The following is a 24400-nucleotide window of genomic DNA, read 5'->3' on the forward strand; positions in this document are numbered from 1 at the left end:
CACAGTTGATTTTAACTAGAGTAAATGAAATCAGAAACTGGTAAACTGGTAATCTCGTAAACACCCCTCTCATAACAAAGCTCTGTGTTCAGGCACGTGTTGAGCTGCAACCAGTGCTTGATTTGTAATGAACGAGGTACTGGGGCTCCAGCAATTAGGTGCTGGGGTGCAAACATTTTTTTTTTACTTTCATAACTGATGCGGCAAGCCCAGAGCGGCTGGGGCTATGAACTGTCAAGCCTAGAGGTGCCAGGGCTCAGCTCTGGCAAGCCCCGGCATGAATTAAGCACTGGCTGTAACCCTGGTGCTTTCCTCACTGGCAGCCACACAAAGGCTTCAGGGCAGGTGTAAAATATACGGCCGTGGCATCCAAAGAACTTGAACAATTACTTAAGAGTAACCAAGTGGCGGGATTTAAAGGGCAGATGTGGGCCCATTTTCAGTGACATGGCCTGCAGTCGCTGGATTCTGTCGGCAGCCCTTGATACAGTTGCCTGCGTTTCCTAATGGACTCTGAGATGAAGCAGAAATAAAGCCTCAGGCCCTCAAGTGCTGGCATGTTTCCTAATCTGAATTACCAAATGAGCCTGAGGAGAAAAGCAGGAGCCCTAAGGGAGGACTGGGATTCCCTTTCTTCTTTTCAGTGCAGTGAGTGGCTGAATGGCTGTGATTGGTTGGTAATGAACTGCCACTTGGTCTTGGGGAGAGGATATTAGGGGCTCCTTTTCGCACTCTGTATCTTCTCCTTTCACAGGGCAAATGTCTGCCAGCTGACAGCCACAGCAACCTCAGCAGCAATACACACGTTTTATAGGAGGGCTCCAGTAATAAACACAATCAACAGCTGAGCCCATTCAAGGTGAGCTACTCGTCCTGTCCTCTTAGGCACTGTCTGCACTAGGCAAAAAGACATCACAAGAAGTCATTGCTTGGAACCCCTCAGGCAGCACAGCACAGACGGTGCAGAGAGAGTGGGGGCTCTAACGGATTGCAGTCTGACCTAGCTGTTATGGGATGCTCTGCTGCCCAGAATTGCCAAAGTGCAAAGTGGTCCAGCTCTCATCCCAGCGCGGCAACTGCCAAGTCCTTATGAAGAAGGGGCAGCAGAGTACTGTGTGCATTGACCTTGCATGGCTCCTCTGTTTGGGTGAATACACTCAGGGGCCAATGCAGCTCCTTTGCAACCCTTTATGGCACTGGAGTATAGAGGGACTGTACCAGGGGGTGGAATTTGGTCCCTTGTGTTCTCACATTACAACGATCCCAGGTCCATTACAAGCATTATTTATACTGATTTGCATGCGGTGCCTGCACTGGCTGAACCACTGCTGCCAGCTATGGTTTCTGTTCAGTATGGATAGCAAGTATTGCAGCTGCACTGGTTCCGGTGCCTCTCCTCAAGCACAATGCAGTGCTTCCCGTTTGGAAATCACCCAAAAGGCCATCCCCCCAGGAACTGTGCTGAGAATTAGGGGGTAGGTATGGCAGAATACACTGGTGTGTCGAGGCAATAAACATTTGCTGGGACAAGCAAAACAGCTGGCCTAGTCAAGCAACTGATGACTTTGCAAGGGCTTCCTTGCTTAGGCTTGGTCTACACTAAACCCCCAAATCGAACTAAGGTACGCAACTTCAGCTACGTGAATAACGTAGCTGAAGTTCGAAGTACCTTAGTTCGAACTTACCTCGGTCCACACGCGGCAGGCAGGCTCCCCTGTCGACTCCGCGGTACTCCTCTCGCCGAGCTGGAGTACCGCAGTCGACGGCGAGCACTTCCGGGTTCGACTTATCGCGTCCAGACAAGACGTGATAAGTCGAACCCAGAAGTTCGATTGCCAGCCGCCGAACTAGCGGCTGGGTATAGACATACCCTTAGATAACAAGTTCTTAAGCATGTGCCCCTGGGAAAGAGCTACTTTCCCTTCCCCCTTAAACTAGTTTCATACTAGAAGAGCTACAGATTTCTGCTTTCTTCTCTCTTTGGGTATTTGTAGCAAAATGTGAAGTAAATTCAAGGTACAACATATAGATGCAGGACCATCAAGTCTAGTATCTTGCCTCTGGGAGTGGCCAGTACCTGATGCTTCAGAGAAAAGTGACTTCCCACCCGTCCTACAAGACCAGAATGGAAAAATCAGGATTCCATCTTGACTGCCATGAATGACCAGGTTATTCCCTGAAGCCTGAGATTTCATTCCTCCTAGTTTAGCATCTTCAGCTTTATCATTGGTTTATAAATAATGTCATGCCAGAGGGTAGTTGTCTTTACTCAATGGAGTGATATTAGTTACATGGTGAAAGAAGCTAAGGACTATAATGGGTTGATTGTTACTATGGTACAGTAGAGGCTCATGGAGAAGTTGTTTCTTTCAACTCAAAGAACCTGTTGGTGAAACTTGAGTCCTAGCTCTAAAGACCTGATTCAGGTCTCATACGAGGGGGTGGGGGGGGGGGGGGAGAGAGAGAGTCAGGTGTAACTCCAGTAAGTCCATAGAGTTACACTGGTGTAATTGAGAGGAGAATCAGGGTTTCTGCCTTTATGTGTCTTTCCACTGCATGTGGCACACCAAACCAATAGACATGTATTTCATCACATTAGCCTGAGTTGGTGGCATCAGCCTGTAGATTCATTCAATCTTATAGGCATGAAACTGCTCACAACAATGAAAACCTTCTGCTAATATGATCCTGTAAGGCGCTAAATTCTCTCCACTCCTATTGACACCAGGAGAAGTTGAGGGTGCACAAGACTTAACAGAATCAGGCCCCTTGTTTCCAGTTTTCCAGCTGCCTGATCCTGACTCTGAGAAGCGCGTGTTAAGAAGTTGGGAAATTGCCTTAAATGCCTGAGTTTAGTGTAGCAACTTCTCCCCTGGACTAATTACTGTTCCATAATGTGCAAGACAGTTGCAGAGCTTCTAATGAGATTCTGAAGATAAACGAAGCCATTAGGTTAATGTGCAGGATAAAAGTGTGCAGGAACCGGCTGCTGAAATATTGAGTGTGAGATCATCCTGCAGGGCTGGCATCCACCCTGAATCCCTCTCTGAATGACAGCCATGTAATGACTGCGGGCGGAGCTGTCACTTGCTGGGCCGGATCCCGTGCTGGCATGGATTGATTATAGCGCCATTGACCAAAATGGAACTATGCTGATTTACATCAGTGGAGGGTCTGGCCCATTATTATTTATTATTGTATAGTGCTCACAGGTGTGCTGGGCATTGCACTAAGAATATGTAGCTGAGAGGGCCTTGGCCCAAATAGCCCTCAGTGTAAATGATAGACTTGAGAGGCTGGTGAGGATGCAGCCTACATTAGGAGTGGGGCAGGAGGGAAGGATTCAGATGACAGACATAAGGTTAGTCAGTTTAGGTCTCCATGTGATTTAGTTGTGGTGTGTGATGCATCTTTGCTCAGGCTTGAAGGGAAATTTGGATTTTGTTTCTTGCACTTCACTTTCTGACCCTTCCCCCTTCTCCTTCATTGACCCTGTAAGGTAGTGTACTCGCGACCAATAGCACCCCTTTGTGTCAGGGTTCAGTGCTGCAAGAGGTCCTTATCTCCAGAAACTCCTGCAGGCCATCCCATCTGCCTCTCCCCAGCCTCAACCCTCTGGCCAAGTCACATACAGTTCAGTCCCCTTCCAAGATAACTAACAGCTCCAGCTGAAAGTTCACAAAACATTTCAACACAAACAAGTCTTTAGTCTCCCTCTTGGGCTATACCTCAGCCCATCCTTTGGGGTCAGTCTTCAGCTCCACCCTGGGCTCAATATTGCTTCCCTAGGGCTTGCATGCCCCTTCCTCTGGGGCTAGTAGGGGAACCTAGGCCCACCCTCTATCCTGGCTTCCAGCCCAGTGACTCTGTATTAAGCAGCTAGGTCTGCTTCTTCAGATACACTGCTGGTTCCCTGGGCTGCTTCCTACCTCTAAGCCCCCTCGAGCTGTGCTTCCCCCACCACCAGCCTATGCTTAACACAGCCTCCTTTTGGTTCTCAGCCTCTAGCTTCTCTCTAGATTTTCCCAGCTTCTCCTTTCTCTGCTGAACTAACCCTTCTTCCACCACTGAAGTGCCTTTAACTGATCCTACCTCAGGTCCTCCCCACAGCAGCCTACCCCACTCCCTGGGGATCCTCCCACTTGGCTTCTGTTTAAGCTCTGTCTCCAGGCTCCTCCCACCCAAACCTCACCTGCGCTCTGTAGGCACGTCTACACTGCGGTAAAAGACCCGCGGCACTGCTGCGGCTGTGCTGGGTCGGCTGACTCAGGCTCATGGAACTATAAAATTGCAGTGTAGATGTTCAGGCTCGGGCTGGAACGTGGGCTTCCAGATCCCGTGAGAGGGGAGGGTCTCAGAGCCCAGACTCCGGCCCGGGCCCAGATGTCTACACTACTATTTTTAGCCCCACAGACCAAGCCCTGCAAGCCAGAGTCAGCTGCCCTAGGCTCTGAGACTCAATGGCGCGGGTTTTTTATCGCAGTGTAGACATACCCTTAGGGTTTTTCTCCACTGGAGAGTTCTGTCTCTTCCACAGTTTCCCTCCCTTCTCGGTATGTAACTGAGTTACATAAGAATGGCCATACTGAGTCAGACCGATGGCCCATCTAACTCGGTATCCTGTCTTCTGACAGTGGCCAGTGCCTGAAGCTTCACAGGGAATGAACAGAACAGGGCAGCTTCAAGTGATCCATCCCCTGTCATCCAGTCCCAGCTTCTGGCAGTTGGAGGTTTAGGGACACCTGCATATGGGGTTGTGTCCCTGACCATCTTGCTTAATAGCCATAGATGGATCTGTCCTCCAGGAACTTATCTAATTCTTTTCTGAACCCAGTTATACTTTTGGCCTTCACGACAATCCTTGGCAATGAGTTCCACAGGTTGACTGTGCATTGTGAAGAAGTACTTCCTTATGCTTGTTTTAAACCTGCTGCCTATTAATTTCATCATGTGACCCCTAGTTCTTGTGTTAAGGGAAGGGGAAAATAACATTTCCCTATTCACTTTCTCCACACCACACATGATGTGATAGACCTCTGTTATACTCCCCTATCATCATCTCTTTTTCAAGCTGAACAGTCCCCGTCTTTTTAATCTCTTCTCATATGGAAGCTGTTCCATGCCCCTAATTGTTTTTTTCACTCTTTGTACCTTTTCTAGATCTTAATGCAATATTCAAGGTGTGGGTGTACCATGGAGTTCTTCTCTTATGTTTTATGGGGAAGCAGACTCGTCTGCTGAGTCTGTAACCGCCACCTACTATATTTCTCGTACATTCATGCCACTACACTTTCTTACCCTGTGCTATAGCCTTAAAATAAGTAGTAGAGTTTTTTTACTGTGATCAACTTTCCCGTTACACTCACTATACCCCTCATAGTATATTCTGTTACCTTAAAGCATCTACATTCTTCTCTAAGGAACCTGTTTTTCCTGGAAACAGTCCCTGCATTCCATATCAGGCAATCAGCTGTTTCTTTAACCTTACATAACCCATCTTTGTGTCTATTCAATAAAGATAGATTACTATGCAAACCATAGTGACCAGTTATCAGTCTAAATATGAGTACTTCACTGATCCTTTCATAAGTTTGGAGTAGAACATTATCCTCTGTTTGGGGGCATAATTCATGGAATCTTCTTCTTTTCTCCTTGGTCCACAATTCTTGCCCTTCCTATTTAAATCCTTTTTGAACCAAACTTTTAAATTCCTGCTTATTCAAAGGAATCTTTATATCAATTTCTCAATTTTTTAAAACCATTTTTCATTTCCCTGTCCGCTGTTTAATTGCCAGGTATCCCAGTGAGATGAAATTCATGGTAGTATTATGTTCACGTCCAAGCATACTAAGTGTTGTCAAAAACAATATTTCATTGCTTAGCTCACTCCTACTTTCAGAGGTACCCCCTTTGAATTGCCAGTATACCTGAAAATGAATCCAAAAAGAGAACAGATGTGGTAGGCCATATGCCCTTATCCAGTTTCATGAAAATATTATTCTCACCAATTCAGCTGTCATAATAGCTAAAAAATTAGATATTCTTTTAGATTTCTTAAATCCAAGCATAGGGGGTCACAAGGCTGCTCCCACTCTACCCGTTTTTCATCTTTCAAGCCATCAGTATATATTTGGCCATTGTGACTCCATTTACCATATATAAACTCAAACATAAACTTTCATATAAAACAACTCTTTCTTTCTCTTGATTTTATTATATAATTCTAAATCCACATCTGGAGAGACAATTTTCCAGGTATAATTTATGGCCCATAAGTATAGATTTTAATATCTTCTCATCCTTCCTTTTCACTTAAGTTTTTTACCCACATTTTAACCCTAAGAGTACAAGGGAGTTTATTGTGTCAGGGTAAATTTTGTCCAGTTATTGCCAAATTTCTCCTATATTTGTCCAGCATTCTTATCTGCACTGTTTCCCTTGACTTCCCTTGTCTCTTTCACCAACAGAAGTTGATCCAGTAAAAGATATTACCTTCCCACTGTTAGCCCAAAATGTCAGGTCTAACATTTTTATTCTTAAATGGATAGGCATTTCTCCAGTAGCTACCTGCATTACACACAGCGGTGTTGTAAGAAATGCACCACATACAATTTGTAACACTTGAGCTTGAATTTACTCTAACTTTTTAAGCTCCGAACTGGATGCAGAGCTAAATGCCTGATACCCACACTCTGATCTTATTAACACTATATATAGCTTCATCAGCACTTTCTTATCTGCTCCCAAATTAATCCCAGCAATACTTTTAAGTACATTACTCCTCCTTTATATTTGTTTGTAATACTTTCTATATTGCCCTTCCAAGTAAGTTTATTATCAAACAATACACCTGGAAATGTAAAACTGTTAACTACATGTGCCTGTTCTCCACAAAGATATGAATGACGTTCATAAATCTTTCTTCTAGTGAAGATCATCCCCTTTGTTTTAGTGATTGAAAATTTAAGTCCCCAAGCAGGTCCCCATTCTGAGACACACACACCCCTCCAAAAATAACAGTTATCCCCTATTGAGTTCCCTCTTCCTGAGTTCCTTATAAGGCCCAGTTGCCCAATGATCCTTACCTAGCTCCGCCCCATCTGGCCAGGAGGCAATCAATCAATCAATCACAGGTGCACTAATTGGCTCTTAACTGCTTGCCTACCACGTGATGGGAGTGAGCCCCATTACATTACCCCTTCAAACCCATCCATTTCCCCTGTCCTTCACCTCCCTCCTACCCTGCCAGTGCCTTCAAATGGCCACCTACTCCTCTCCTTCACTCCGTCCCCTCATGAGCACTCTCGACTCTGCCTCAGACAGAACAGAGCGAGAGTCAGGCGACATGTTCAGCAGAAGAAGGAACATTCCCCTGACTGGCACTCATCTCTCCATTACGGATGTGTCAGGACTTAGGGGTCGGTTCAGGGAACAGGTCAATACAGTTTAAGCAGGTTGGGAGAAGCGAGGGGAGAGTGAGAAAAAAGTCCCAAATGCCCAGGACTCCCACTACAGTTGGGAGACTTGGTCTAGGCCTGCATACTGAATCACTGGCAACCACTGGAGGTGTCACTGCTGCCGAGTTGCACCACACAAGATGGCTGAGGACAGGGGTGTCTGTGCCCTGTGGAATTTTAGATGTAGAGAAATTCCAGCTGGTCCAGGTAGCAGGGGGCAAAATAGGGATTTTTCTTCTCTAGCACCTTATAGCTAAGGAGCTCTTTGCTCCTTGCACACATCAGTTAATTAAGTCTGACAACACCTATTGTGAGGTAGGTCTCCATTATCTCCATTTACAGATGGGCAGACTGAGGCACAGAGAGGTATGTGACTTGCTCAGGGCTGCATGATGCAACAGTGTGTTAGAGTCGGGAAGAGAACCCATGAGTCTGGGTTCACAGTCCTTTGGTTTTAACCACTAAACACGTCCTGTCTTTTACATCTAACACTTTTCGATGTTTTCTGGCTGAGACAAGGTGATTTAGGACCAGCTCTTCTCCAGCTAGGTCCCTTCTTTCTCCTGATCAGTATTCTTAGTCCTGTCAGCACTGAAATACCAAAGGATCACAGTGTGTAGAGCTCTGTCCTGCCTGTCCCAATAAAAATCCTGCTGGCTTTGCATGGTACAAGTCTGCAGGTGATGTTGATGGCCTGGCTGATTTCCTAACAGGCTTCCTTTTACTTGATCTTCTTGAGAGACTGACTAGCAAGGTCAAAAAACACAGCTGTTGTTTTCCAGACAATTCTCATTATTAGCTGTGACAGCTTTCTTAAGAGATAAGCTTAAAAGCAAGGGGAGGAAAACTTACTGTTGAAAAGTCCAAGCTCTAGGATGGGTTCCCTGCAGCGTTTCCCTTCTAACTGGAGTGCTCTTATGACAGAGGGTCTTCTATGTCAAGGGTGTTGGTTTAAAGTGAGCTGGGTCTCACCAGATTGCAGACAGCCAGAAAAACGGTGGGTTAGGGATGATTGATGGCAAGAGGGCATTATAATATTTCAACAAGCTGTCTGGGCACGAACATGCTGTTAGGAACTAATGAAAATCCATGGTGCACAGTGACGCATCCGGCACTTCTCTGAGACCTCTTTAAAGTGTTCTACTCTGAAGAATAATGACCGTGAAATAGCACCTTCTTACTAATGGGTCTGCTCCTCGAGTGTATTTAAAATCTAATCTGCTTATTTTAGGCAAAACAAAATAAAAATGAGCTACATTTTACTGCTGTTAACCCTGCCGTGCCCAGGCAGCTAATGGAAGCATGAGCTGAATTCTAGTCCCTTCAACAGAATTCCAGTTGCAGAGACAAATTCTGCTCTCACTTGGACCCAGGCAACTCTACTGAAGACTGTGGGGTGCATAACTTAGGGCAGAATTTTACCTCCAGAATCCTTATAACTACTGACCATGTGGCTATGCCCTTGTGGGACTAGTATGCACAAATATGATTTGCATCTGTGCAAGCTATGTGTAACCCATGTCTCTTAGTGCTGCACTCTGTCCTGCTCTAGTGACTCGACTAGAAGTTTGAGTCTGGACAGCCTTTGAGCTAATTACAAGTAGCCAAAAAGGTGATCTATCTGACAGCTGCTCTGTTATATGCATTGGGCAAAGCTGGACTGGATCCCAGCAAAGGAGCTTTGCAAACTGTGTGAGTCTGATCCTTAAACTGCCTGTAACTGTTCTTCCTTTGCAAGACGGTCTTTGCATATAGTTTAGGCTGGGCTGCAGGTCTATCAAGTATCAGAGGGCGAGCCGTGTTAGTCTGGATCTGTGAAAAGCAACAAAGAGTCCTGTGGCACCTTATAGACTAGCAGACGTATTGGAGCATAAGCTTTCATGGGTGAATACCCACTTCGTCAGACGCATGCGAAAGCTTATGCTCCAATAAGTCTGTTAGTCTATAAGGTGCCACGGGAATCTTTGTTGGTCTATCAAGTAGCATTCCTCTTGCCTTTACTACAGAAATGAGCCCTGCATCAGCAGTATCTGGCTTCCACTTGTCCCAAGATCACAAGCTATCATGGTCTCCCCCATGGTCTAGCCTGTAGGAACTGCTAACAGCTGCAAGTCACCCTTTGATTAGTGTACACAGAGAGAGCAGTTTCATGAGACAGTGTATTCATAGAGTTGAAGGCCAGAAGGAATCACTGGGTCATGGAATCGGACCCCCTGTATCGTACGGGGCGTTACGTTTCTCCCAGTTACCTCTGTATTGAGCCCAATAATTTGTGTCTGACTAAAGCATAATTTCCAGAAAAGCATCCAGCATGGAGAGGTGGAGAATCCATCACTTCACTGGGTACTTTGTTCCAATGGTTAGTCACTTTTACTGTTAAAAATTTGTGCCTGATTTCTAATCTGAATTTGTTGGGTTTCAGCTTCTAGCCATTGGTTCTTGCTGTGCCTTTCTCTGCTAGACTAAAGAGACCTTTACTACCTGGTATTTTCTCCCTGTGAAGGTACTTATAGAGCAAAATCACCTCTCAATAATCTGTTTGATAACCGAAACTGGCAGAGCTCTAGGTCAGTGGTTCTCAAACTTGGGCCGCCGCTTCTTCAGGGAAAGTCCCTGACGGGCCGGGCCTGTTTGTTTACTGCCATGTCCGCAGGTTCGGCCGATCGCAGCTCCCACTGGCCGCGGTTCACTGCTCCAGGCCAAAATCACTTGTAGGAAATTAGGTTTGCTTCATAAACAGTGACTGAATCCCTCCTGGTCAGGGGATGGGAGGTGGCTTTCAGGGGCTCCTGAGGAGGCTAATGATAAAATCATGTACATAAAACAGTGGTTCTCAAACTGGGGCCGCTGCTTGTGTAGGGAAAGCCCCTGGCGGGCCGGGCCGGTTTGTTTGTTTACCTGCTGGATCCACAGGTTCGGCTGATCGCGGGTCCCACTGACTGCGGTTTGCCACTCCAGACCAATGGGGGCTGCAGGAAGTGGCGCAGGACGAGGGATGTGCTGGCCGCCCTTCCCGCAGCCCCCATTGGCCTGGAGTGGCAAACCGCGGCCAGTGGGAGCCGCGATCGGCCAAACCTGCGGATGCGGCAGGTAAACAAACCGGCCCGGCCCTCCAGGGACTTTCCCTGAACAAGCGGCGGCCCAAGCTTGAGAACTACTGCTCTCTCACTGCAAGACATTTTATCCTGCCCTTGAATAATTTTTGTGGGTCTTTTCTGAACCATCTCCAGTTTTCCAACGTGTGGCCAACAGAACTGAATGGATTCCAGGATTGGGTCTCACAAGCGCCGCATACAAAAGTAAAATCATCTCCTTCCTCCTACTCACTACTACCCTGTTCATACAGCCAAAGATTACGTGAGCCCTTTTTTGCCACAGCATCACACTGGGAGCTCGTTTTGAATTGCTTGTCCACTATGACCCCTAAATCCTTTCCAGAGTCACAGCTTTCCAAGATACAGCCCCTCCATTCTGTGGGCATGGCCTACATTCCTTGTAGAACTCTCCCTTTGGCTGTATTAAAATACATTTTTGTGTGAATGGACCCAGGTTACCAAGCAATCCAGATGGCTCTCTATGTCTCCCTGTCTTCATCATTATCTACCGGTCATCTGTGCATTGTTTCCTCAGACCCTTTGTTGACTTGCTATGGGCCATGAAATGCTATTCATGGCAGTCAATTAAGAGTCTGTAGATACATGGCCCATGGCTGGCTCTAACCTCTTCCATGACAGTTGCCCAGTACTAGCCTCACTTGCTTTTTCTTTTTCTGGCCATTTAACAAGGGAAAGTGACACTTTTTAGGGTGAGCCACTTCAGTGGGACTGTTACCTACTAAATAAAGTTCATTAAAGTCAATGGGAGACTTTCCACTGACTTCAATGGGCTTTGTATCAGGCCCACTGTGCCTTTTATCTGTGTCCATCTTTGTGGAAACTCTGCTTCCCCTTTCATTCATTGTCTTACTGCTGGTGCTCACAGTTTGTGTCAGCAGGACAGAAACGCTGGCTGTTGGCACTTGATCACCATTTTCTTGGCTGATGCTAAGACTCCCTCTTTGTTTCCATCTTTTAATTGTCTGGCTCAAGCAGCTCATTAAATGCTTTCCCCCGATCCCCCTTTCCTGTCCCGGTGCTGGCCATGGCCCAACTGGACTTCAGAGCGAGTTGAATTGTGGACTATGGAGAGTTAGTTGTATGGCACACAGAGAATTTTGTTTTTAGCTCACCAGCTTGAATCAAGTCCAGGCTAGCGGTGTCTGGCAGCTATTGCCATCTAAACAACCTTTTGGTGGCCTATGTGAAAAAGAACTGATGGGTCTCAGTCCATTTGCCAGTGGAAAGGTGTCTTCTGGTTTCCCTACTAGGTTAGAACACAACCAGCTACCATGAGCGGAAAGATGCCAAGCTGTGTCTACACTTGGGGCTGAGTGATTTTTCAGTCATGCTAGCCAGCTTGAGACTGAAAAACAACCTTTATCCTAGTCTAGACAAGGTCATCGATGCAGAGGGCCAGATACACGGCTACACTCTGGCTGCTTCGCACCACTCTAGGAGCAGCTGTAAACTCGGTTTAACTGAGCACTGAACGTAGGTTTACAGCTCTTTGGCATCACTGCAGTGGTGCAAAGCACCTGGCGCATACCAGCCAATCTGACCAAGACCCCCTTAGGCTCTCTGGGTAAGTCCACATAGCAATTAAACACCTGCAGCTGGCCTGGGTCAGCTGACTCTGGCTCTTGGGGCGCAGACTGCAGGGTTGTAAAACTGCTGTGTGGACATTCGGGCTCGGGCTCTGGGACTCTGCAAGGGGGAGGGCTCCCAGAGCCCAGGCTCCAGCCCAAGCCTGAACATCTATCCACACAGCAATGTTTAGCCCTGCAGCTGGAGCCCTGCAAGCCTGAGACAGCTGACCAGGCCAGCTGCGGTTATGCCATGGGTCTTTTATTCCAGTGTAGATGTACCTGCTGCCTCTACTTTGTGCTCCCAGGCCCAGCCTTCTGTGAGTTGCTTTCCCAGTTATTCTCCTCTCTTCAAACCCCATAGTATATAAATTACACTAGTTTAGACTCAGGGGGCTGATTTCAAAGGTGATACCTGTGGGGAGGTGTAATTTACACACCAGCAATGGGTGTGAGAGGATGGCAGCTTAAGTTGCTGTAACTAGGAGGCTGGAAGAAGGTGTAAGTTACACCAAGTTTCTCACCTCTGCAATTGATCCAGAGAGTGGGAAGTAGGAAATGAAAGTAAAATTTTAATGGTGATCGCCAACCCTTCGCCCTTTATTACAGTAGTTCCTGCAGATGAGCCTGGCCTCACTGGAATGCATTAAGCATCCTAATCCTTGTCACCATCAGCACTGAGATCCTGCATTGTTGTCCATTTCTTACCTGGCATATTTAGAACGTTTCTCTCACATTCCTGTGATTGTTGCTTTGCAGTCACTATTTACAGTTTACCTCAGACCTTTTGGCCGTGTGTGTGTGTGTGTGTGCAAAAGAAAAGGGCTACAAGTGTTTAAAGGAGCCAAGTGCTTGGAAAATGGGGTTTGTTTCTCCTGTGGGCTCACACATACCAACAGACAGCAAAGGTCTCCCATGAAAATTGTGTCCCAGAGAAATATATTCATTTCAAAGTCAACTGTTTGAGGGAAACCTTCTGAAAATAGTTTTGAACCAACAACAATGTCCCAGTGTTGTGGGAGGGCGGGGGAGTAACATTGTGGCTCCTGATCTATAGCATATTTTGGCAATTCCTGTTAAGATCCAGACTAAGCAGCATGGCTGTTTAGCACACCAGTCATCTGTTCTCCTTGCATGGCAGGAGCACAATTCGGGCCATGTTAAAGTTCAGTATTAATTATTTAGAAACAACTTTGTGGTGCTGTGCAGATGCTGATCTGCCTTTGAAAACCATGTCAGTGTCTGCACAAAAAGCAAGCTATAAAGGGGAACTGTGGGCTATGGAGTTCACGGAAAAGTTGACCATGTGGTTCCAAAGGGACGCTGTTCTGCTCTCCACATGGATGGACCAAAAAACCCCCAAACTTTGCAGGTTTCTGGCTTTTGAAAGAACCAGAATTACTGGCTCTCGTTAATAGTGCCTAACTACTCTGCTCTGAATTATTAACATCTGACTTGGTAAGCTGTTTTTCCTTGACTGCAGACATATAACAGTTAAGGACACAGGGTTTGTGCGGGATATAAAATGGCAGGATTTAGGCTCATTGATAACAGTGGGGTTGCCTGGGTGTAACTGAGGGGAGAATTTGGACCATATGTAGCAAGCTAACCTAGATTACTTGGTCCTTATTAAGGCCAGCCTTAATCACAAGCAATATAAATGGTTGTTTGGAGCCCTGCACAGACACTCGGCGCATAGATTGGCTTGATTCTAGCAGTGGCACTAGAGGAGGGCGTATTTCCTCACCACGCTCCTGGAAAGGAGAGGTCCCTCCTTGCTCGACTCCTTAGGGCCAGAGGAAGAAATAACTTGTAGCTGGAGGTACCTCTCTGGCAACTTGGGGTTGATACCTCTCAGGAGGTGTTTACAACCTGAATGATTCACCTTAATCACCCCCACCCCCACACTGGTTTTAGTTCCTGGAGGAGCTGTGGTAACCCTCCCCTCTAGAGTTTCATACAGTCCCTGGCTCACAGTGATACATTAAACCGTTCATAAACTTGATACAATATGGTCCCCAAAGATATTGCATGCAATTGCAATACTGTATCTATCACAGCTAGCCAGGCTGTAAGCTGCACTGAAATTGGTTGATGTAGCTTCTTACTCTGCATCAGCCTGAGATGGAAGTGATCATTGAAAAATGAGACTACAATGGGCCTCAGTCTTACCAAAGAGGCAAAAGAAGAGTTCATTTTCCATGGCCCGTTCAATCCCTGGCCTCCTGGCTGAGACTGTCAGCAAGGGGTCCAACCGTTGCCCGTTTCAATAGTGTTTTTAGCAGTATGGATACCTTTCCACTGGGAAGAGAACTGAGACCCACCAAACTCGTTTCACTGGCCTGTTTTGTAGAGGCTCTGGGTCACTAACAACTTTGAGCTGGATTTGGACCTAGAGGTGAAAGTCACTGCAACGCAGTTCCTTGAGCTCCAGGGCAACGTCATATTTAATAAATGCTGATTTCTGTGTTCCTCCCGGACATTGCTTGGGGTTAGCCCCTGACTGCGCACAAAGTCATCAGTAGAACTGCTTGAGCTTTGGGATGATTGCAGTCATATGACTTACTGCTAAAACTGTAGCCTCTGAGCTCCGGAACACCTGCAAGTGGACCACCCCACTGAGACTTCTTCCAGGGTGTCTGTAAGCCCCCATCTCCCTCAACTTCCCCTGCCCCAAGAAGAGTTAACAAAATAGCTGGTAGCAAATATTAATTAAAAATCCCAAACAAAAAGCATAAGACTAAGGAGAAAATGAAATGCCACTGGTCCATTACTTTGCTCTTTGTTGCGTGCCCATTGGTTGCTTAGGGACTAATACTCCTCTTCTGCCATTTTTGTACTAGGGTAACTCCATGGACTTCAGTGGAGTAAGACCTGACTTACCCTGTTGTAAGTGAGATCAGGATCAGACCCTTAGATTGTAAGCTCTCTGAGACAGGAACCTTGTCATCTTGTTGACTGTAAAGCAACTAGCATGTGGTTGTACTAGGTTAATAATGCACTTAATTTGCCCATGCCCCATTGATAAATGTCTTTTCAGTTTGCTTAAATGGACAGCAGTGACTACTACTATCTGCTCTGGCCCATTGCTAATTTTTGCCACAACAACCAACCCCTCACACTAATGGAGGAGTCTGACTGAACCCCATTAAGGCATTGGCTTTTCCAGGCCTTCCATCCACGAATCAGTCCCATGTTATTTCAGCTAGTCCATCTTAAGCAGGTCCCATCTGCATTAGCAAATTTGGAAGGCAAGACATTCTTTGGCAATGGGGAAGGGGGAAGGAGGCCATCGGAAGTGAATTCATTAGGCTTGCTTAATATTGGGATCTCCCGACATCTCACTGAACCTGTCAGAAAATTAAACGTCTCTGGATTCTTCTGCGGTCCCTGGGTTGCCTGCCAGTGTGCGATGATAAACTGTTAATAGAGTGTGCTCGTTGCTCCGGGCTGTCACGGAACTGGCAGCCAGCGTGAGCAGGATTTATGTGCTGCTTTTCATTCTCAGCAGCTGGGCTCTTGTAACTGATGGACAGTAACCCAGTTTTGATGAGCAAAAGAGGGAACACATGATTGGGAATAACCGACACACACAAAAAATGTCTTTGAAGGCATGCTTTGCTGGGGCAGGGCAGAGCAGAGACTGGCACCTTTGTACTCGGATGGCCTGTAGCAGTATGTCATGGTGCCCCCAAATTAAAAATAAAACCCAAGAGTGGAGGGTAGGAGGCTGGATGGCTCAAGAGACTGGTGATAAGATGTGGAGTTTTATATTGCTGTGTCTCTGGCTTGGATCCAGCTTAGGTGAGGTAAGTGACAGAACAGCATTACCATTGGCAGACGGGTGGCTTGTGTGCAAAGAATCGGTGAGGGGGAGGTGACTCAGCCTGGCTCTTAGCACGGGTGACTCCGCCAGCACAATTGGTACTGCGTGGCAGCCTTGTTTGTGACCTCCCCAGAGAGATGGAGAATTGAATGGGCCAGGGTGTCTTGTGGATCTCCTTCCCTCTAGAAGCAGTCCCTCGAAGGCCAGTGTGGGAGTAGATTGCACTGCTGCTGTCTTCACAGAGCCCGGCCTTGCAGAGAGATGTGCAGTCTCTAGGACTGTCAACCTGTCCTCTTTCATGAGTGCCAAACTCAATTACAACACGTTCAAAAATGCAGACTGTCTCCAGACGGAAACCTTCTCTCTGAGTGTGTGCGGGCGCGCGGATACCCTGGGGATGGGAAGCTGCGTGTTTGGGCACACACGTTTTCCACACGCATTTAACCGCATGACATGAAAAACTGTCTTGCTCAGGAGGTGCTCAGCGAAGCGGTTGCTGCGTGCTGCCCGTCAGAAGCATTTTATTTACACCCCCGCCGCCTGGAATACCATAGCTCGCAAAGCGAGAGCATTAAACATCCATGGGAGGATGGAGGCAGGGCTCCCTGCATCGTACAGCTTAAACCACCTCTCAAGCAACCAAATGGCAGGGACCTATTTTAAGAACTCTGCTGGAGGCAGGTAAAGAGCAGGCTTGTATTTCCTTTGTTAAAAGGGCAGCTGCTAGAAGGATTCCCTGCTTGGTTAGAGATTTCCAGAAAAACAGATTTCTCTCCCTTTCTGCTTCAGCACAGGGAAAGCAGTGAGAATTCCTTGGAAAGATGCCTCTGGTGAAGAGGAACATTGAACCTCGTCACCTGTGCCGTGGCGCTCTTCCTGATGGGGTGACCAGCGAGCTGGAATGTGTGACCAACAGCACCTTGGCTGCCATCATCAAGCAGCTGGGTAGCCTCAGTAAGTTGAAAACAGGAGGGCATGTACGGATCCTCTGTGGGGTTCTTAGGCAGAGTGGCTGTTCGTTCGTCATCTGCAAAAATCCCCACTTCGGGGCTTACTGGGTCAGAACTTCAGCTGGTGTGAATTGGCTCCAGGATTGTGAGTGTGAAATGCTCAGGGAGATTAGAGAGGCTGCAAAAAGAGAAAACCCAGCAATAATAATGCGGGATTTCAGCTATCCCATATTGACTGGGAACATGTCACCTCAGGATGGGATGCAGAGATAAAATGTCTAGACATCATTAATGACTGAGGCTTGGAGCAGCTAGTCCTGAAACCAGCAAGGAGAGAGGCAATTCTTGATTTAGTCCTAAGTGGTCACAGGATCTGGTCCAAGAGGAGAATATAATTGAACTGCTCAGTAATAGCAACCATAATGTGATTAAATTTAACATCCTTAGGGGGGAGAAATATCACAGAAACCTACCACAGTGGCATTTAACTTCATGCCAATTTTTTTAAAAGGCTCTAGAGGGGATCTGGCAATTCCAGGCCGGTAAGTCTAACTTCAATACCAGGCAAATTGGCTGAAACTATAGTAAAGAACAGAATTATCAGACATATGCATGAACACAATATGTTGGGGAAGAGTCAACACAGCTGTCAAAGGGAAATTATGCCTCACCAGTCTATTAGAATTCTTTGAGGGGGACAACAAACTTGTGGACAAGGGTGAGCCAGTGGCTATAATGCACTTGGACTTTAAGAAAGACTTTGACAAGGTACCACACCAAAAGCTCTTAAGCAAACCAAGCAGTCATGGGATAAGAGGGAAGGTCCTCTCATGGATCAGTAATTGGTTAAAAGACAGGAAACAAAGGGTAGGAATAAGTGGTCGGTTTTCACAATGGAGTGAGATAAATAGTGGGGTCCTCGAAGGATCTGTACTGGGACTAGTACTGTTTAACATATTCATAAATTATCTAGAAAAAGGTGTAAACAATGAGGTGGCAAAGTTTGCAAATGATACAAAATTACTCAAGATAATTAAGTTCAAAGCTGACTGCGAAGAGTTACAAAGGGATCTCATAAAACTGAGTGACCCGGCAAGAAAATGGCAGATAAAATTCACTGTTAATAAACACAAAGTAATGCACATAATCCCAAGTATACATTCAAAATGATGGAGTCTAAATTAGCTGTTACCACTCAAGAAAGAGATCTTGGAATCATCATGGATAGTTCTCTGAAAACATCTGCTCAGTGTGCAGTGGCATTCAAAAAAGCGAACAATGTTAGAAACCATTAGGAAAGGGATAGATAGTAAGACAATAAATATCAAAATGCCACAATATAAATCCATGGTATTCCCACACCTTGAATACTGCATGCAATTCTGGTATCCTCATCTGAAAAATGATATCGAATTGGTTTTTTATTCAGAGAAGGCTTTACAGCCCCCGTCCCCCTCCTCTCACACCCTCAATATTATTGAAACTTAAATTGGGGAGTCTAAAGTAAATTGGAAGTGATTATTATATACAGTACTTGAAACATAGACTGAAGCATTCAATATTCCTCTTGCTATGGAAATAAATGTAAGTGAATAATCTGCAGTGTTCCCTATGAAGACCTGTTTTCTCACTATAGTGATTACATTTTTTTTTTACATGTATTATTATGAATAGACCCTAGAAGTCCCAAATGATATCAGGGCCATGTTGAGCTGGGCAGTGTACAAACATGTAATAAGAGACAGTCCCTGCCCCCACAGAGTTTACATTCTAAACAGACAAGACAGACGAAGTGTGGGAGGGGAAAGAGAAGTCCAGAGAGATTAAGTGACTTGCCCAGGATCACACAGCAGGTCAGTAGCAGAGCTGAGGATATATTCCAGATTTCTTGATTTACAATCCAGGGACCTAAACACTAGAGCACACTGCCTCTTGTGGGGCATGTTGAAAGGGATCGTATATTTTAGGAGATCGGAAAGGGGATTCTGGGATCTTTTACCTCCACTGTCAAAGGTTGAATTTGGCCCAGATTGGTACTCATGCTGTTCATGGGTAATCACTAGCCTCTGCTAGATTACTTTGGGGATATTTTTGCAGTTGTTAATATGTATCCAGATTGTAAAAGGCTCTAATTCTCTCCCCTCGCCCCACACCTCCCCCAGAAGCAGTTTCAGCAGAGAGGCTGAGGAGAGAAAGGGGTGTGGATAAACAGAGACCTGCTCTCTCTCCACGCTGTCACTCTGGCATCTTTCATCTGCATTATATTCACTTTTATGTTTAAAACCCCCCACATGTTTTCTGAGCTTCTTAGAGCACAGCAGCTGATAATAGTGGGCAACATGCAGGGACAACAACACACACACACACACACACACACCAGTCCCCATGGTCTACTCATCACAAAGAATGGAAATAAATTAAACCATGACTGGCTGAGTTGCTTTGCAACTGGATCAGATCAGAAAGCTACAAAGCCCAGAGTTCCCTGTTATTGAATAGTGTCCATTTGCATGAAAAACTCCTTGATCCTGAATGTGGGGATCGCTTGCTAGACGTAGTTGCAAAAAAACCACCACCACCACCACCAACAGAAGCTCAGAACTGTCATCCTAAAGGCACCACATTTAAAATGATAGTATTTCTCGAAAGGAGAGAGAGGGAGAGATCAATCCAAATAAGTCAAGTGTACCAGGATTGAGTTAATATGTTTCTCACCTGCAGGTGTCAGTAGTGTTTTGATAAATGTTGTGATATTTAGACCTTTCCCACGTTAAAAGATTAACATAGAAACGTGATGAACTGTGACATAATATAAGCAGCCTTAATTCTGAGTCTTTCAGCTGCATCAAAATGAATAGTGGATTTTTTTCTTCTAAGCTGTTGATTCAGCCCTAGTACAGTTTTTGCTCATTCAAGATTGAATCTTGCAGGACAGTTTAATTCAAATAGATGTTATTAAACTTCACATGGACTGGGAACAATACTGATCTCAGCAGTCCTAGAGATCACTAACAGGGCAGTTATAGTGAAAACACACACACACACACACACACGTATGTTAATACCTGGATTTGGCTATAGCGTTTCAGTCTGTATTCTCTCTAATAGGAAGCAGGCAGTCTGATCCAATGGATAGAGCACTGGATGGGGACTGAGGAGACCTAGGTTTTATTCATAGCCCTTCCTCTGACCTGCTGTGTGACCCTGTGAAACTTCTTCTTGTCTATTTAGATTGTAAGCTCTCTGTGGGAGGGGCTGTCTCTTTGGTATGTGTGTGTACAGTGCCCGGTGCAACAGAACCCTGATCATGCTTAGGGTCTCTAGATTTCCTACCCACTATATGGCTCTTTTCCAATGTGACTGCAAGGTGCTGGCTTGTCCCCACTCCCAGAGACTCTTTCCAGGGACAGTTTTATTTTCTAAACCTAGTCAAAACATAAAAGCAGTCTCTCAGCCCACCATGGACTGCAGCTGCCAGAGGACTTTCCCCTTTGCCTCTCAGTGCCTCCTGCAGGATTCTTCCCGGCCCTTTTCACAGAGCACTGCCTCCCAGGGCTTTCTCCCACAAGACCCTTTTCCCCAGCAGGTTCCCACTGCCTCTCCTCCCAGTGGACTGTGGCAGTCACAGCCGTGCCCCATTCCTTACTGACAGCCTGGCTCTTTATAGCTCCAGGTGCTGCCCCATCCTCTGAAATAGCTAAACTGGGAGCACCTGTTCTGGGACAGGGGTGTGGAACCTGTTGCATTTGAAGGGGCCAACCACCTGCTGTCAGTGACAAAATGGCCGTTTTCCGCATTCAGAAACATGCAAAAATGTTGAGGTTAAAGCCACTTAGAATGAGGGTGCTGCAGAGAACCTGTGCTCTTGGTTACATAGTGTAGCAAATCCATGGCCACCCAAGATTTCACCGTTGTCTCTGGTGCTCACCGTGGCTATTGAGACCTTCATGGCAATAGCAGGTGGTAGAAACAAGCTCCTGCTGGTTCAAAAGCAGAATTCTCCTTTGAGCTCAAGGAGAATAGCTCCTTAGCGGACAGCAGTATGCAGCCGATGGCACACCTCAGAGCAGTTCTGATTCTGTGCAGCCGAAGGCAGTGCTGTGCACAAACACATCAGCTCATTACAATATACACACTTAATACACTTGGCCAGTTATACAATTTAGACATGAAAACGACAGTTAAAAGGAAATCAGTTCCATCAGGCGTATTCCTGTCTTTCATTATCACTTGCTTTGACCGCCAAAAGGGAATCTTTTATTGCACACACAAAATATGGAAAGATTCTTGCAAACAAGCAGACCTGTAATGGCTGAGCATGAGGGCTGGAGACTTGTGTTCCCATCTTTCACATGTCTCCCAGGCCCCCTAGGAGGAATGCACTGTACATGCTTGTGGCTAGTTTGTGCAAACTGAAGGCTGCGCAGATCTGGGGAAATAATGGCTGGGAATGCAGACTAATGTCATGGAAAACAAATGGGAAGGCCGGGCTTGCAATGGCTAAGCCTGTCTTTTGTAGCGGAGTCCCCATGGGAAAATCCTTACATTTGCCTCTCTCTATAACTACATCATCCATCTCTCAATTGAGCTGCCATGTACACCCCTCTTTGCCTTTTGTTCTTTAAGGCAGACATGCTGAAGACATATTTGGAGAACTGTTCAATGAAGCCAATAGTTTCTATTTGCGGATGAACTCCCTGCAGGAGAGGGTGGATCTTCTGGTGATCAAGGTCACTCAATTGGACTCGACGGTGGAGGAAGGTAAGATGGGGCTGGCCGGCAGGAGTTGTCTTTGTTCTTCTCTATTGTGTTGGTTGTAGAATGTGGAGGTTGCAGCTGGAAGGAATTTCAATTGTGACTTTGCTCTACTAAGATTTTACTAATATTTGGCCCTCTCCTTTCTCTCTCTGCCATGGAGAGTCATTCCAAAGGATCAAGCCTGCTAGCCTGGAAGCCATTTAAAAACCCCAAATTCTTATTTCCGCTGAGATTGTGAATGCCACAAACAGCCAAATTTAGAGGCAGTTTTGAGTGAGGAAGTTCCCAAGAAACCCTGGGAGGTTTAGAGCCATGGAAATGGCTCTGCACCACCTCAGCTTAGAGGAACGTAGCAATTGCCGTACCATGCCAGTGCACCGTCTAGACCAGCATCCTGTCACCAGCCAGTGCCAGATTCTTAGAGGAAGGTGCAAGGATCCCTGACGAAGTCAGCTATGCACTAAAGTGCTCCCAGGGAACATGTCTTCCTAACCCCCTTAGCTGCAGGCCAGCTAATGCCATAACACAGGAGGGTTTGTATCCTTTCCAAAACTCCTTTGTTTTAAACCCTTGCTCACTCTTCTAACCCTGGATAACATAACTCACAGCATATTAGCTGTTCTCAGCTGCCGGAGCAGCCCCTGGGGGCTATGGCATCTGAGTGGAAGTTAGAGCAGCCCGGAGGGTTAAGGAAAGATTACCAATATGATCAGGACCGTGGTGTATTCTCTGGCCCGTTCAAGTTACCGGAGTGTAAGTGGCAACAGGATTTGGCCTCCAGTGTTGAATACTGGATCCAGCTGGCTGGAAGTCATTCTGAGGGCTGTGCCCGTTGCGACACACGTCCTTCCCTTGGAAATGTTGCTGTGTGTTTCTTGAAGAAGATCGTCCCTGTGCTGTCTCAGAGGTAGCCCCGTGTAATGCCACAGTTGCTATGGTTATTTGTTCATTGAATCCCTGAAATGCAGGTAACTTATCAGTCATGTCTCAGTGCTTCTCCTGGGCAGCCTTAGGTATCTGCTGATGCGGCCGTGAACTGCCCGTCACCCGGGATCACAGTGGCTACCCACCTGGACAAAGAGAATCGGACAGTCTGTCACTGCCACTCCTTAGTCCTTGCAGACAGAAAGCGGCAATCCCTCCCTTCCAGGCTACCCCTCCCTCCTTGTGTGGCGTAGCTGCTGCCTTGGCAGCCCTCCATACAAAATGTGTTAAGAGAAAATACCGCAGGCAAACATATGAACAGTTACCTTGTTTGGGAGCAGAGAGAACACAGGCAATTATTTGATCAGCTCACTGCATGAGATTAGCCTGAGAGAGGAGCAGAGGACGGCGGGGAAGCAGGAAACCTGCCTAATTAATAAATGTGACTGATGCACAGTCAGACATATGAAGAAGCGCTACAAACATCCCAATGGAGGCTAGAGACATGGGGATCTATGCACTGAAGCACAGGCAGCAAACACTGGCACATAGGTACATGAGTGCAGGACATAACACATATGGAGCCTTTCTCCTGCTAAACAAATGCTCAGTGTGTCTGCAGATGAGAGCTGGGAGGGAAATAATTTTCCCATCCTAGGCAAATTTATGAGATACTGAAAAAATGTCCCACCCTGAATAAGGGTGAGAAATCATTCTCAAATCTTTTTACAGACTGAAAAGCCAAAAAAAAACTTTTGGCTCCAGTTAATCAAAATGTTTCATTTTGACAACTTTTAAACTTTTTTTCCCAAACATTTTTTTTAGTCAAAAAAAAAAAGTGTTGAAACTAACCCGTTCCTGTGAAAAGTTTGGGATTGATGAATCAGCATTTGCTGATGTTAAAAAGTTTCATTGAAAAATTCCTGACCAGCTCTATTGCAGACACACACAGCCTGACCAGAAAGTGGATTCAATGGATAGAGGTTGCTTCCCGGCCCGCTGAACAGGCTAGGAGACAGCCAGGACTGTGCTGGGCTATTTGATGTGGCAACTTGACGTCTTTTTGAATACTGGGCAGAAGAAGGAGGAGCGTGGCAAACGCTAACAGGTCCACAAAGCCAGAGTCCCTGCAAATAGTGTGTGTGTGGGGGAGTGCAATCTTTCTGATGAGGCATTAGGCGTTAGAGATGAACCTCAAGCCCTCAAGTTTAGCCTGGATCAGAACTTCCACAAAGTTTCAGGGTGTTCCGATCTGGGGGGTTGGTTCAGGCCCATCTCTAATAAGAATTGGCCAAGACAGCCTGATTGCATATAGTGCAGAGTAGACAGTACCACTGTTTGTAAAAGTGTTGTGCTGCATGTGGCTGCAAAGGATGTTAGAAAATTAAAATAGGACTTAGCATTGGTCTTAGGTTGGAAAAATTCCTCTGCACAAAATCCCATTGCACTCTTCCACGTTCCTTCACTTTGTGACTTTCGGAGCAAAATTGCTCTGTTTTACACCAATCAAAAGGTGGATTTTCCAAGTACCACTGTTCCATGCAAAGAAGACTTAACCAGGGTCAAGAATCTGCCCCAGTAAATTTGCATGTGTTTCTGACAGAATCTGGCACACTCCCTCCATTAGAGACAGTTTGCCTTTCCTTGGACATTTACCCTCTGTAACATCCAATGCATTCATACAGCTTCACTGATGTGGGGAACTTCTGCTTGTGCTTGCCTGACACAAATCCAGCCACGAGTAAAACTTCACCGAATGTAGGTCTCTTTCAGTTCAGTGATGAAAACGCGCCCACTTCCCGTC

The 24400-nt window shown here is 46.1% G+C and overlaps 1 protein-coding gene across 1 annotated transcript in view; it reads left to right on the forward strand.

Annotated features, from left to right (window-relative positions):
- LOC128843339 (actin-binding protein WASF3-like) overlaps positions 1-24400 on the forward strand; it is a 49218-nt gene that overhangs the window by 13504 nt on the left and 11314 nt on the right. Inside the window, exons 2-3 of the mRNA XM_054040119.1 lie at positions 16754-16918; positions 21541-21675. Of these exons, the coding sequence (XP_053896094.1) occupies positions 16786-16918; positions 21541-21675 (268 nt within the window). The 5' untranslated portion in view covers positions 16754-16785. The remainder of the gene's footprint in view (positions 1-16753; positions 16919-21540; positions 21676-24400) is intronic.

The sequence above is a fragment of the Malaclemys terrapin genome, chromosome 9 (assembly GCF_027887155.1).
Source record: "Malaclemys terrapin pileata isolate rMalTer1 chromosome 9, rMalTer1.hap1, whole genome shotgun sequence".
NCBI classification, from domain to species: domain Eukaryota; kingdom Metazoa; phylum Chordata; order Testudines; family Emydidae; genus Malaclemys; species Malaclemys terrapin.